This window comes from Saccopteryx leptura, chromosome 3, assembly GCF_036850995.1.
Source record: "Saccopteryx leptura isolate mSacLep1 chromosome 3, mSacLep1_pri_phased_curated, whole genome shotgun sequence".
In the NCBI taxonomy this organism is placed as follows: Eukaryota; Metazoa; Chordata; class Mammalia; order Chiroptera; family Emballonuridae; genus Saccopteryx; species Saccopteryx leptura.
The window spans coordinates 284,543,990-284,556,736 of NC_089505.1; the positions used below are offsets into that span (position 1 = coordinate 284,543,990).

The 12,747-nt window shown below is 45.6% G+C and overlaps 1 protein-coding gene across 2 annotated transcripts in view; it reads left to right on the plus strand.

Moving 5' to 3' along the window:
* The window catches only part of XDH (xanthine dehydrogenase), a 71,396-nt gene extending 68,149 nt beyond the window's left edge, over positions 1–3,247 (plus strand). For both annotated transcript variants that reach the window (XM_066378550.1, XM_066378549.1), the window contains exons 37-38: positions 439–615; positions 2,645–3,247. In XM_066378550.1, the coding sequence (XP_066234647.1) occupies positions 439–615; positions 2,645–2,695 (228 nt within the window). In that variant the 3' untranslated portion in view covers positions 2,696–3,247. The remainder of the gene's footprint in view (positions 1–438; positions 616–2,644) is intronic.
* Positions 3,248–12,747: the final 9,500 nt, after the last annotated feature.

The following is a 12,747-nucleotide window of genomic DNA, read 5'->3' on the forward strand; positions in this document are numbered from 1 at the left end:
GGGAGAGAGGCAGTGATCGAGACACACACACAGAGAAGCATTGATTTGTTGTTCCACTTATTCATGCCGTCATTCGTTGCTTCTTGCATGTGCCCTGACTGGGGATCAAACACACAACATCAGCATGTTGGGATGATGCTTGAACCAACTGAGCTAGCTGGCCAGGGCCTTAAATATTACTTCTAGTTAGTTGTACATTATGTGTGCATGGTGTCACCACAGAATCACATAGTAAGAGTTAAAAGAAATATGCCAACTAGGTCTAGTCACTTAGTGGATTGATTGCTCTTGGCCTTTGATCATCTGAGGCCGGTTAGTGCTGGTGGCTGAGGGTCCAGCATCGCTGGGCTCCTGAAGAATAATAACCATCCGGGGGCTCCTGCTGTGGAGGATGGCACCTCTCCTCCTGATTTCCTGTCCCCCACTCTGTCCCCTCAGGCGGTTGGAGAGCCGCCCCTCTTCCTGGCTGCTTCCATCTTCTTTGCCATCAAGGATGCCATCCGTGCAGCTCGCGCTCAGCATACGGATACCAATGCGAGGGAGCTTTTCCGGCTGGACAGCCCTGCCACCCCGGAGAAGATCCGCAATGCCTGCGTGGACAAGTTCACCACACTGGTACGACGCCTCTCACGCGCCCACTCAGTCTGTGGCCACTCAGTCTGGCGGAGGCCTGGGCATAGGCCTGTCCACTGCAGGGGAACGTTTGCAGATGGAACAGTGAGACATTAGGCTCTTTTTCAGCCGGGAAGCCTGGAGTCAGTGCCGCCCTCCGCTATTTGGTTGAGGCATTCCCTTGAACTTGTGGGAAAATAACAAGAACCCCCTCCCTTAAAGCTGCAGCTTGTAGCTGGGCCTCCTTATGGGAAGGACGGCTGTTTGATACACAGCTATCACCCACAGATTTTTATTAATTCATCTTCTGTGAAGATGAGGGTAATGGATAAAAGTCCAGAAGAGCCTGATCTTTAGTGTCCATCGCTAGCATGTTTTTTGAGATCCTCCTTTGTTAAAAACACTGTGAGGAACCGTGGAGATGGAGAGAGAAAAAGGGTGCTTTAATTAATTAGATGACCCACAGTTGTTCTGTGATGACCAGTGCCATGCTGATACTGGGGACACGCAGTGCCCTTGAAGACTGCAGCCTTTTAGGAAGACTTTGCAGATGATCTCATTATACAGTGTTTGGTTTCTACCTTGGAAATGTTTGTAGCAGAGTACACAGAATCCCACAGTTGTCATAATCATTTTGGGAAGGCCCTATGTCAGGGGTCCCCAAACTACGGCCCCCTGAGGCCATTTATCTGGCCCCCGCCGCACTTCTGGAAGGGGCACCTCTTTCATTGGTGGTCAGTGAGAGGAGCACATTGACCATCATTAGTCAAAAGCAGGCCCATAGTTCCCATTGAAATACTGGTCAGTTAGTTGATTTAAATTTACTTGTTCTTTATTTTAAATATTGTATTTGTTCCCTTTTTTTTTTTTTACTTTAAAATAAGATATGTGCAGTGTGCATAGGGATTTGTTCATAGTTTTTTTATAGTCCGGCCCTCCAATGGTCTGAGGGACAGTAAACTGGCCCCCTGTGTAAAAAGTTTGGGGACCCCTGCCCTATGTGGTACTTGTGGTGAATAATGCCTGGCAAAAGAAGACCAGGCTGGGACAGTTTCTCCCACTGTTGGCCCCTCAGAACCAGCCCAGGCTCTGAGTTGGCTGAGGTGGTCCCTGCATACACTTCAGTTGCCCGCCATGGCAGCCTCTGTTGAGGTAGCAGAACCAGGTTCTTCCTGATCCCCAAGTTGGATTTCCTCCCGGGTTGTTTGGTGGGAAATTTGGTAGGTTCTTTGGGTTTAGAGGTAAAGGGGGTACTTATGGACCCAAAGTGTTGCAGGGATGAGAGAGCCCCCAGGCCAGGCATATCGACCATCCCAGACATCAGGACTGATTGTGAGGGGGGTGGGATGGGTCCTTAGTCAGGCCATCCTGTCAATAGCTTCAGCTCTGGGGTGAAAGCCACACAGACAATGTGTGGGGCTACCAGGCAGTGAGGATGTCCATAGCTCTGCAGCAACCTTGCCACAGCCCAGAACCTTCCCACCTTGGCCCCAGTGCTGACAATTATCCAAACTTTATTCCCTGGGAGGAGAGGGGGGGCATGACTCCCTATCAGCTTGCACAGGTTGCAAAGTTGGCTCCTTCAAACAATGTGATGCACAACTCAATGATTTAATGAACCCCTCCGAGGCCCCAGACCTAAATCAGAGATTCTAACCTAAACCCCCTTGCTATGTGAAAGCACACCAGTGATTTAAAATGCCTGCAGTAGATTTGACTGAGCAGCTGATTCTGTGCTTTTGAAGGACTGGGAGTGCCTGGGAGAAGAGGCTACTTCTGTGTTTGCTCATCCCTGTATCTCCAGAGCCCACTAGAGTGCCTGCCATGTGGAAAGTACTCAACAAAGATAAATAAATGACTAGGAAATTAAGGGATCCTACCCTGGAGACATTTCCAACAGCTGGAACTGCAGAATGGTTGGTCTAAGAATGGTGGCTGGCAGGGGTATGAAGTAGCATGTGTACCAGAGGGTGGGAGGGGACATTTGCTATGGGAAGACCCTAGCAGTGAATTCTCTATCATTCCTTTCTAGTGTGTCGCTGATGTACCAGAGAATTGTAAACGCTGGTCTCTGAGGGTCTGAAGAGAAAGCCCCCAGCTGACTGTTCTGATACTACCCGGGGCTCCACGGAGTGTGGATTGTACCCTGCAGAACACGAATCTATAGAAGTCGCAGGATGACAATGCTGTGATTCAGCAGAATGGTGTTTGGAAGAACTCAGAGTGCATTGGAAGATTTTGATCAAAAATGTGATTTGCAAACATAATGACAAGCAAATTCAGAACTATTAGGCCCAAGGCCCAAGTGGCTACTATGCAATTAAGAATCATTTCATATCTGTTTAAATCAATCATGTATATGATCAAGTAGATTTAGGAAGTACTATGTCCCAACTCACTGGACAGACCATATAACCTCAAGTATTGACAGTCTCTGCCCTTCAGAGAGGAATCCCACAGACCTCCAGCTTACACCAAGGTTACTTTAAATCCATGTGCCTTCCTCAGAAAGCCTTTCCTTCAAACCAGTGAATGTCATATTATAACCTCAGATCCATACTCAAATTTGTAATGGTACAGTGTGGTGAGATTCAAACCTCTAATCACCTTTGGGTCATTGGAGAGAATAAAGAATGAAACAAATTCAAGGTTAATTGAATCTAATTTTGTTAAGTTGCACTAAGTAAGATTACTCCCTAACACCAAAAACCAACAAACTCAATTATTGAGTGCGTACAATGTGCTAGCTTTCTTCTCTTGCCCTTTGTATATTTCACAAAAAAAGAAGAAGCAGAAGAAGGGTCAGGTTTAAAAATCTTCCTTTGATGCCAGAGTAATTTCCATCTAGAAACAATACTACCAAAAATCAACATCAGCCAGAAGAGAAACAGTCAGGGAGCCTGGGTTCTCATCCCAGCTGTGTCTCTATGTGACCTTGGTCTGTCACTTCCCTTTTCTGTACTTCATTTCACTGCAACATGAAAGAATTGGACTGGAATAATCTCTAAGGTCTTCTCCAGCTCTAAAAGTCTATAAATATATGACCCGAAAGCTCCAGTTATATAAAGAATCTGCAGCTATCAACAACTTGACTCCCTTACTATGATGTACTTATCTGGGCCTCATGAAATCTGCTAGAGAGTTTGGTAGAGAGACAAGAGAAAGGCAGACATTTCCTGTAGTTACTCCAACAGATGATTCCATCACTGTGTGGCACTAGGGGGATGATGTGACATTGTCATGTGCCTTCATTGTATAAAATACCTTCTGCCCAACAGGGTTCATGATTCTGGCCATGGAAGGATAGTGGAAACCATGCAGTCGAACCTGCAGCTTGATGTCACTACTAAGCAAACTGTTAGCTGGCCGGCACAGGAGAAATGCTTATTAATCATTATAACCACACCAAATGCTAACATCGGCCATATCTTAGCCAGCCTTACACTCACATGCACATGCCTAACACTCACATGTGCACCCCCACACACACACACTTTTTCTTACAAAATTCCATTCCTCTGAGTATTTTAGATGGCGTGATTAAAACAAAAGAGCTTTAGAAATTGAACCAGTATTTACACTGATATCCCCATATGTATATTTCAGTGGATTTTCTGGAATGTTCTAGGGCATACCTGGAGACTGAGATGTGCCAGCTATATTAGTGAGGCCATAAGTGCTGAACAATGACTGAATTCCCTTTTGAGCTTAGGGACAGAGGCGAGGCAACGTGGTCATGGAAAATCAAACACACGTGTTTTATTAGTTGAGGTGCTGTCTTCTTGAGACGCCTGGCCTTGCCCTGCCTGCTGTCTTACTCTGTACACTGCCTCAGGTCTATAGAGTGACGATCCTTGGTCACAGGGAGGCAGCCAACATGCCTGCGGTATCACATTGGAACCTGCAGAGGGCGGTAGAAGACTGGACATGAGACCGAGGTCTCCGCTGGCCCCGCATCGCCTGATTCAGGATCTCAGAGTAGACCAAGTGTCTTCAAAGGTGTTTCCAACTGGGGGATTGGAAGCTGATTTAGGGTTTCAAATGGACAAAAATCTCCTCAAAGGAGCTCTCGGCAGACATGAGTCAGCCGTAAAAGTCTGGCTCCTGCTAATGGCCAGTGGGGGTGGCGGGGCAAATCTTATTCTCTGAGTGTGCAACTTGCCAGGTGCTAAATTTAGTGCTTTACTTACAGCATCTCATTTAATCCTCGCAGTGCCCTTAAGAGGTGGGACTTTAATTTCTGTAATGAGATGAAGGAGGAGCCCTACTCAGCCAGGCAGAGGGGTTACTCAGAGAAAACCACAGCAGCCGTGGGCTGCCACGTGGCCGTCCAGGCTAGGAAACTGGGCATGTACCGTGTTGGGCAGATAAAATGTATTATGCTCACTTTGTTAAAAATAGGTGCTGCCCACGTGAGGCCGTCACCCAGGTGATATTAATGTGTGTTGAGAATCCTTGTAGCCTGGGGCTTGGTTTTGGGATTAAGCCTTTCCCACCCCTTTTTGATGTGGGGTGGTACAATCCAATCATGCCTCAGAGAAGTGATTTTGTATTAGAGACTTCCCTATTTTGTATATTGGATTAGAGGTTGTGAAGCTACACTATAAAATAGGGGTAGAACGGAACTTGCCCGCTTGGTTCCTGAGATTATCATTAGAGGAGAGAGGAGAGCAGAGAAAGGCCATGTGGAGGAGGCCAGGAGAAGCAGCCAAGATGGCGGAGTGCTGAGTGAGATGCCAGTTTGTACAGAGTTTGTATCTGGGATAAGGAAGGAGATGGGGAACTGAGGAGAATAAGGCTGGTGAGCTAGAAACTTTTGATTCTAGGAAACTCGGATAAGTCAGTGGCTTTGTGAGCACTGAATGTGACTGGGTTTTGGAGCCCAGTGTGTGTTTTTTACTTGCCCGCTGGGTGCAAGCTAGAATTAAAGACTATGGCCCACCAGTTTGTGGCTCCGTTGTTTCTTTACCGACTGTCCGAATCTAATGCGAACCTGCATGGGCCAGGCTGCTGTGATAGTGGCCCTGGCCTTGCCTGCTGGCTTTACATACCAGAAGCTGCCCAGCCTGTCAAGAGTGGACTCATGCTAAGCAGGCTCACAGAGACCCATGGAGGCACCAGAATGCTTACGTCTTTGCCTGTCAGCAGGGGCGGGATTCTCATGCTGGCATGGCCAAACTGCTGAACTTCTGCCCAAAGTCAAAGAATGAACTTCTTCCTACTTCAGTGCTAAGGTGGCTGGGAGTCCAGGACGGGGAGTTCAGGATGGATGGAGGTCATAGGAGAAACCCTGGGCAAGGGGTAAGGACAGAAATAGGCCTCACTGGTTGATTTATGGCTGGGACATCCCCGAGCCCATGATATTTTTATCTTTAGCTGAAGGGGATTCTGGAAACCATTCCATTTGCTGCCTGTTTTAGATCCTGGGATAAGGCTATTTGGAGCATGCAGCTTCCTGGACCCGCTGAGGTTTGACATCACCCTGGGGCCCCAGGCTCAGGGGCCTGCCCTTTTGTTTTTGTCTCTATCCTGAACTGGGAGAGTACTTGTTCCCTAAGGTAGAAGACATCCTGTGACGATCTTGTCATCTGAAACAAAGCAGTCCACTGATGGGAGTGGACATGTCAGGCACTGCCCAAGGGGTTTGCAGCGTCATTTCTGCCATCGAACTGGCCTGGCACTGGCCTCGCACGATCCCTCAAACCAAGTCAGCGTCCCAGAGCTGGAAGGACCTTGGGGACCATCAAGTTCAAGCCCTTTGTGTTAGAGCTGAGAAACAAGCCCAGAGAAGATGACTGATTCCTTCAGGGTCCCACAACCCTGTAGTGAGAGAGATCGGCTTACAACAAGGCTGACTGAGTCCTGGTCCAGACTCTTTAAGTCTTACCTCTATGCACTAAGTGAGACTTCTCATGCATGTGGGTCAGATTGCTGGGGGATATGATAGAAATCTAGTTATACTGGTTGGGAAGAAGATATGAGAGCTTGGGGTCCAAGATGAGCACTGTGTCAAGGAGGGGCATAGGCCTTACTGCTGCCTAAGCTCCTGGGACAGGATACTACAGTGGAATTCTTTCTTAAGCCCCACACATGGGCACAAAATAGTAAGTGCAAAACATCCCCTCGTTCCAAGGTGAGATGTTGAGTCATCTATGAGAGATTTGTGGAGGGGGTCCTGGAAACTGCTTTTCCCATCTTTAGCTCATCACCTACCTCAAGGGAACAAAGGATTGAAATACAGAGTTTGGGAGATTGGAGAGAGAAAATTTCTTTGGAGATAGCAAGCTGTGCTCCCTTCCTACCAAAGAGAAGAGAGAGAGAGAGAGAGAGAGAGAGATCATTCCCCCGACCAGGCTATTGGAGGGGGAGCTTTGAGTGGACCACTCAGAAGTGTGTACACACACACACACACACACACACACACCTTTTAGCAGGGACGAAGGCAGCAGAGCTCTCTACTGTGCCTTTGTGACAGCCTGAGAGTGAAACCACGGGTCCCTTTCCTGAGAATGAGCCCTGATTGTTGAGGGGGACATTGGAACGTGGTACCCAGGCCGCTCCTATTGTTCCAACATCGTTCTGCATTGGCCCTGGGAGCACAGAGCACATTTCTGAGAGTCTAAGCAGGACATGGCTTGCTCCCTCTTCTTCCGCCTCACCTCCGCATCTTCAACACATCCTAGTGGGGGTGCAGACCAAGTCCCGTCTCCTTTGCAGCCAGTTGTCCTAACCTTTGAGATCTGACAGATATTAAACTGACCCATGCGTTGGCCCTCGGTTCTTCCTCTCACAAGGTGGTGGGTTTCTAGGGGTCCTCCTGGCTGCCTGCCATCGTTGAGGGTGCTGCCGTTCCTTGCTACCCATGGTGGCGGGCCTGGGCTCCCACTCCGGGGAAGTGACAGCCGCCCCAGCTCAGCCCACACCTGGTTGTTTAGGAGCTGCATGAAACAGTGTGGGGCTGGCCGAGCCCCTCTGTTTCTTCTCCTTTTCCCTCTTCTCTCCCGGGCAGGCCACTCAGCTCCTCTGGACCTCAGTCTTTTCATCTGTAAATAGGCCTGGGTGAGCACACCTACCTGCTGACTGTTGGGAAGATTGAAAGAGAGAGGTGGGGTTAAAAGCACTTTGACGAGTGCAGAGCCGTTGCTTCTGGATCTTTGATCAGAACACAGATCTGAGGGAAGTTGCGAGGAGTCATATTGAGGTGTGGGTTGATGGGGAACTGGCACACAGAGAGTGGTGGTCTTACACGAGGTAAGGCCAATTGATATTATTATATCTTAGTGCAAATGACAAAAAAACGATTGATTAGTGTGTCTCAGCTTCTCCCACAGATGTGATTTCCCAGCACGCCCGGTGGGGAGGAGGGCTGGCTCTCGGCTCCCCCCGGCTGACTAAGGGGCTCACCCCAGCTGACTAAGGGGCTCACCCAGCTGTCTCCCAGCTGGAAGGAGACGGCCCCTCCCTTTGGTTCCCCATGGAGCTCAATCTTGGGAGAGGAGGCTGTGAGACAGTGGCTGGTCATTTGTGGACCTCAGCTGATGAGGACGGCTCGAGCGGCTCAGTTCTCGATTCCATGAGTCCCACGGTCAGATCCTCCCCTTCCCAATGACACGAGCCACGTGCTTGGTGAGGGCTAGGCGCCAGGCTGCGCTCAGGTTGTGCTGGAAAGCACACGGGCTCAGAGTGTGTGGGCTCCTCTGCCCTTATCGGCCTCTGAGCCTTGGTTTCCTCAGTTATAAAAGGGGGGAGAGTCAGTGTTGAAATGTTAAAAGAAAGAACCAATGAGTCAGAATTAGTCAGTCCAAATGTCAATAGTGCTGAGGTTGAGAAACCCTTAACTATCCCACCATCTTGACATCTGGGAAGCAAAAGAGGACTCTGGGGGTGGCAGAGGCAGGCTTTAAGTCTGTCGTGTTCTCTCTACTGATCTTGCTGTCTCCGCGTCCTCATAGTACCAGTCCTGTGTAGCAAGTGCGTGATAACGTTTTCTCGCAGGCGTCCCCAAACTACGGCCCGCGGGCCGTGTGTGGCCCCCTGAGGCCATTTATCCGGACCCCCGCCGCACTCCCGGAAGGGGCACCTCTTTCATTGGTGGTCAGTGAGAGGAGCACTGTATGTGGCGGCCCTCCAACGGTCTGATGGACAGTGAACTGGCCCCCTGTGTAAAAAGTTTGGGGACCTCTGCTAGAAATCTCCCAGTATAACAACATATCTAAAAATTCTGATTTCTAAATGGACACTCATCAGGTAGCCACCCAAGCATAGTGAATTCCCTCTGCAAAAAATGGTAATACTCAACTTTGCTATTTACTTCGAATCTTTTATCACACCCACATAATTATTTATTTTGTAATATTGCTCCTTAAAACATTTCTATGTATTGAGATAATTATACCCAGAAGTGGAATGTCTGGTCTATTAGTCATGTTCTGAATATTGTGTTTATAACTAGATACACTGTGAATTTGTTTGCTTCCTTGTGGAGGGTATATATATATATATATTTTCTTTTAAGAACTCTTTTCTTAAATTAAACATATTAATTACAGTATATATCAAACAGAAGTAATTTGAAAAAAATAAAAGACACATATGTACTTCCCACGCAGTTCTAAAAATGTTTGTTTCCAAGGTTTAAAAATTAATTTTAAAAGTACTGTTGAAACCTTCCATTTTATCTCTCCCCTCTCAGATTCTCCCCTTGGCCTTGAGGTAATCAATAACCCAAGGTTGACATCTATCCTTCCCATTCATGATTTTATATATTTACTGTGTATATATCCACGGGTGATGTACAGTGTTTATGTGTGAGTGTGTTTTAAAATTCATACCCCTGAACCACCAGAATGACTGAAATTAGAAAGACTTAAAAAGCAAGTGTTCATATGATACAGAGTAGCTGGAACTCTCCTACACTGCTAGGGAAGTAAATTGGTAAAAACAAATTTGAAGAACTACCCGAGAATCTCCACTGAAAATATGGATATCCTCAACCCAGCAATTGCTGAGTGTGTGCCCAAGAGAAATGCATGCACATATGCACCAAAAGAAAGTTCAAGATCAACCATAGCCCCAGACTAAGAAAAATCCCAAATGGAGACGACCAATAGAGTACATAAATGAGTCATAGCATAGTCATCCAGTGGGACCCTAGCAGAGCAAAGGGAATAAACATGGCTACATGCTTCAATAGTACGTACGTCAAAACATAACATGGAGTCAAAGAAGACAGGCACAATATGAGTACACACTTTTTGGGTGTATTATCCCATGTACATAAATTTCAAAAATAGCCTAAAACAATCTGTAGGGTTAGAATTTACAATAATAGTTACCTCTGGAAGGCTACAGGAGCTGGAAGAGAGCAAGGGGGTCTTCTGGGATGCTTGGTTAGGTTTGACTTCTTAATCAGGGTGCTGGGTTCCAGGGCATGTCATTTTGTGACAATTCATAGACGTGTTCTTCAGATTTGTACGTTCTTATGTACATACATTATTCTGCAATAGAAAGTTTCCTTTGGAAAAAACCTACATCCATAATATCATATGGTATAGCCTTCTGCAACTTGTTTTTACATTCAACATTATGCCTTTAATGCGTATCCCCTTTGCCCATTTTATCTAGGTCAGTCATGTATCTGTTATATTGTTTTATTATACATATAAGCCAAAATTTATTTTTTCATCCCATACTAATGGATGTGTATGCTGTTTCCAATCTTTTATTATTATAAATAATATATTTGAACATCCCTGTTTCTGCAAGGTCTGAGAATTTTTGTCTAAGGTCCATGCCCCAAACTGGCATTTCTGGGTATGTCTTCTCTGCTCCTTTATTTTCAACCATTCCTGTCATGTTTCATCAGGGGTCTCTTAGGAATAGCATGTTTGTATGCACACATACATTTGTGTTCATGCATGTATGTTTCAATGCAATTTGGGAGATTTCTCTTTTAACTGGCAAAATAATGTGTTTGCAGCAATTGTGACTAATAATGTACTTTATTTCTGTCATCTTATTTGGTGTTTTTCTATTAACTATATTCTGGATTTCTCTTATTCTCATTGTCTTCCATTGGTTTAATCAAGCTTTTTCTTTCCTTCCCCACCCTGTCCTTTCTACTACAATAGTTTGGAAGTTTTAGGTTCTTCTTCTACTTTTGTAGAAGTAATCTTTAAATTTTTGGCATGTACACTGAGTTTTAGCAAAGCCTATGCTTAACTAATATTTCTTTGCTGTTACCAGACAGTATAAGGACCTTAGAATGCATTAATTCTCTCTTCTGTCTCTTCCTCTATGCTGCTGTTAGGATTTTCGCCGCGTGTTAGCACTACCATTAGTCACTGTTGTTATTCTTGTACAGTCAAATATTTTGTTCTATGCTTACCTTTGCTTTTCTCATCATTGCTTTTATATCTCACTCCTCTTTTCTGGATTCAATTTCCTTCTTTTAGAAACACATCCTTTAATAGTTTTTTTGATCAGAGCTTGTGAATGGTGAACCCAAATTTTTAAAAAAAGTCTTTATTTTGCCCTCATCCTCAAATGATGATTCAGTTGGGTATTGAATTCTAGGTAGCAGCTATTTCTCCCAGTTTTTAGACTCTATTTTTCTGATGTCCACCCAATTGTCATTTTTTGCAGGTAATAGATTTTCTCTCACTGGCTGCTTTGTTTCTGTGAAGGTATTCCGTTATCCAGGTATGGATGACCGTTTTCTTCATTGTGCTGGGGATTCACTCTGCTTCTTCACTCCTAGTCAACATCGAAGGATGGTGGTGGGGCTCTATCCTACACTGCAGTGCAGAGACCACAGGTCTTTCTGGAGCTCTTACTCCTAACATTCTGACCTTGAGTTCTTTCTTTCTTTCTGGAACTTGGGGATTTCCCTTTCTTTGATTTTGAACTCAACTCAGTATTAAAAAATTGTGTTACATTTCCCACAACATTTATATCCATATGAAGCAGAACATTCACTTAATTAAAACTTCATGTTGCCAAAAGTTGAAACGTTTAAGAGGTTATATTTTAAAACATTTTGGCCCCGAATTTCAGTCCTATTTATTTTGTGTATGAATGTGCATTTCAGAGACAACTGCTGGAGTGCTCAGATTCCAAAATTAGTATATCCTACTTTTGCATGTTCCAGTTTTTCTTATGCTTTCAGTATCCATTACCAGGCAGCTAGTCCTTTCTCTATTTGCAAATATTTCTAAGGTCCACCTGTCAATTCCTAATTGCCACAGCAATTCATTTTATTAAACAATAACTGTCCATACAGGTCATGAGGCATCTTTCCAACAAAAATTTAGCACTGACTACATATAAGATATGTGTTACATATATATGCCCTGGAAGAAAAATGAAGTTGAATAAGCCTCAGGTATTGCCCTGATTAATACAGACTCTAGCAGGAGTAATAGGACAGGTATAGAAAGAATACTAGTGCCAGGTGGACAATGGTAATGGCTGAAGAGACTCAGAGACTTTGATAATGCAAAGGGGTCACTCACCTACATCTGGTGGACGCAAATCAGAGAAGACTTTATGGAAGTAGCATGTGTACTGGTGTTGAAGGATGGTTGTATGGCCAGTGGCCACCACTGTTGTGGCCATGCAGGTTCTCACTGGAATCAGGCAGATGGTAAAGAAACAGTGGAGCCAAAAAATGGTGGGCCATTACGTTTATTAGAATCTTGTACCAGCCGATGAACAAACAGGCAGGGAAGACCGCTTCCCTCTATTCAGAGCTCCCAAAGCCCTGACACATTCTCTGGTTCCACAACCCGGAAAATCTTCTCTGGTTCCTCCTGGAATCAAAGGCCCCCACCAGCCTCAGCAGAGCTACCAAAGCTCCTCAGCTCTGGTTCCACATCTGCACTCCTTCTCCTCTGCCTGCAAAACCCAGGCTGGGGAAAATCCCTTCTCCAGCAAACATTAGCAATACCATGGCTCTCCCAAGCAGGAAGGTAATTTGCAATCTGCCACCCTGAGGGCAAGCACCGCAACCTCTCAGACTACAGACACATGGTGCTGCCCAGACCAATGCAAAATATATAAGTGAGCAAACCTAAAAAACACATTTTACAAACTTATTTGCCCAACAATGGTTGTATAGCCAGGGGCTGCTGCCAT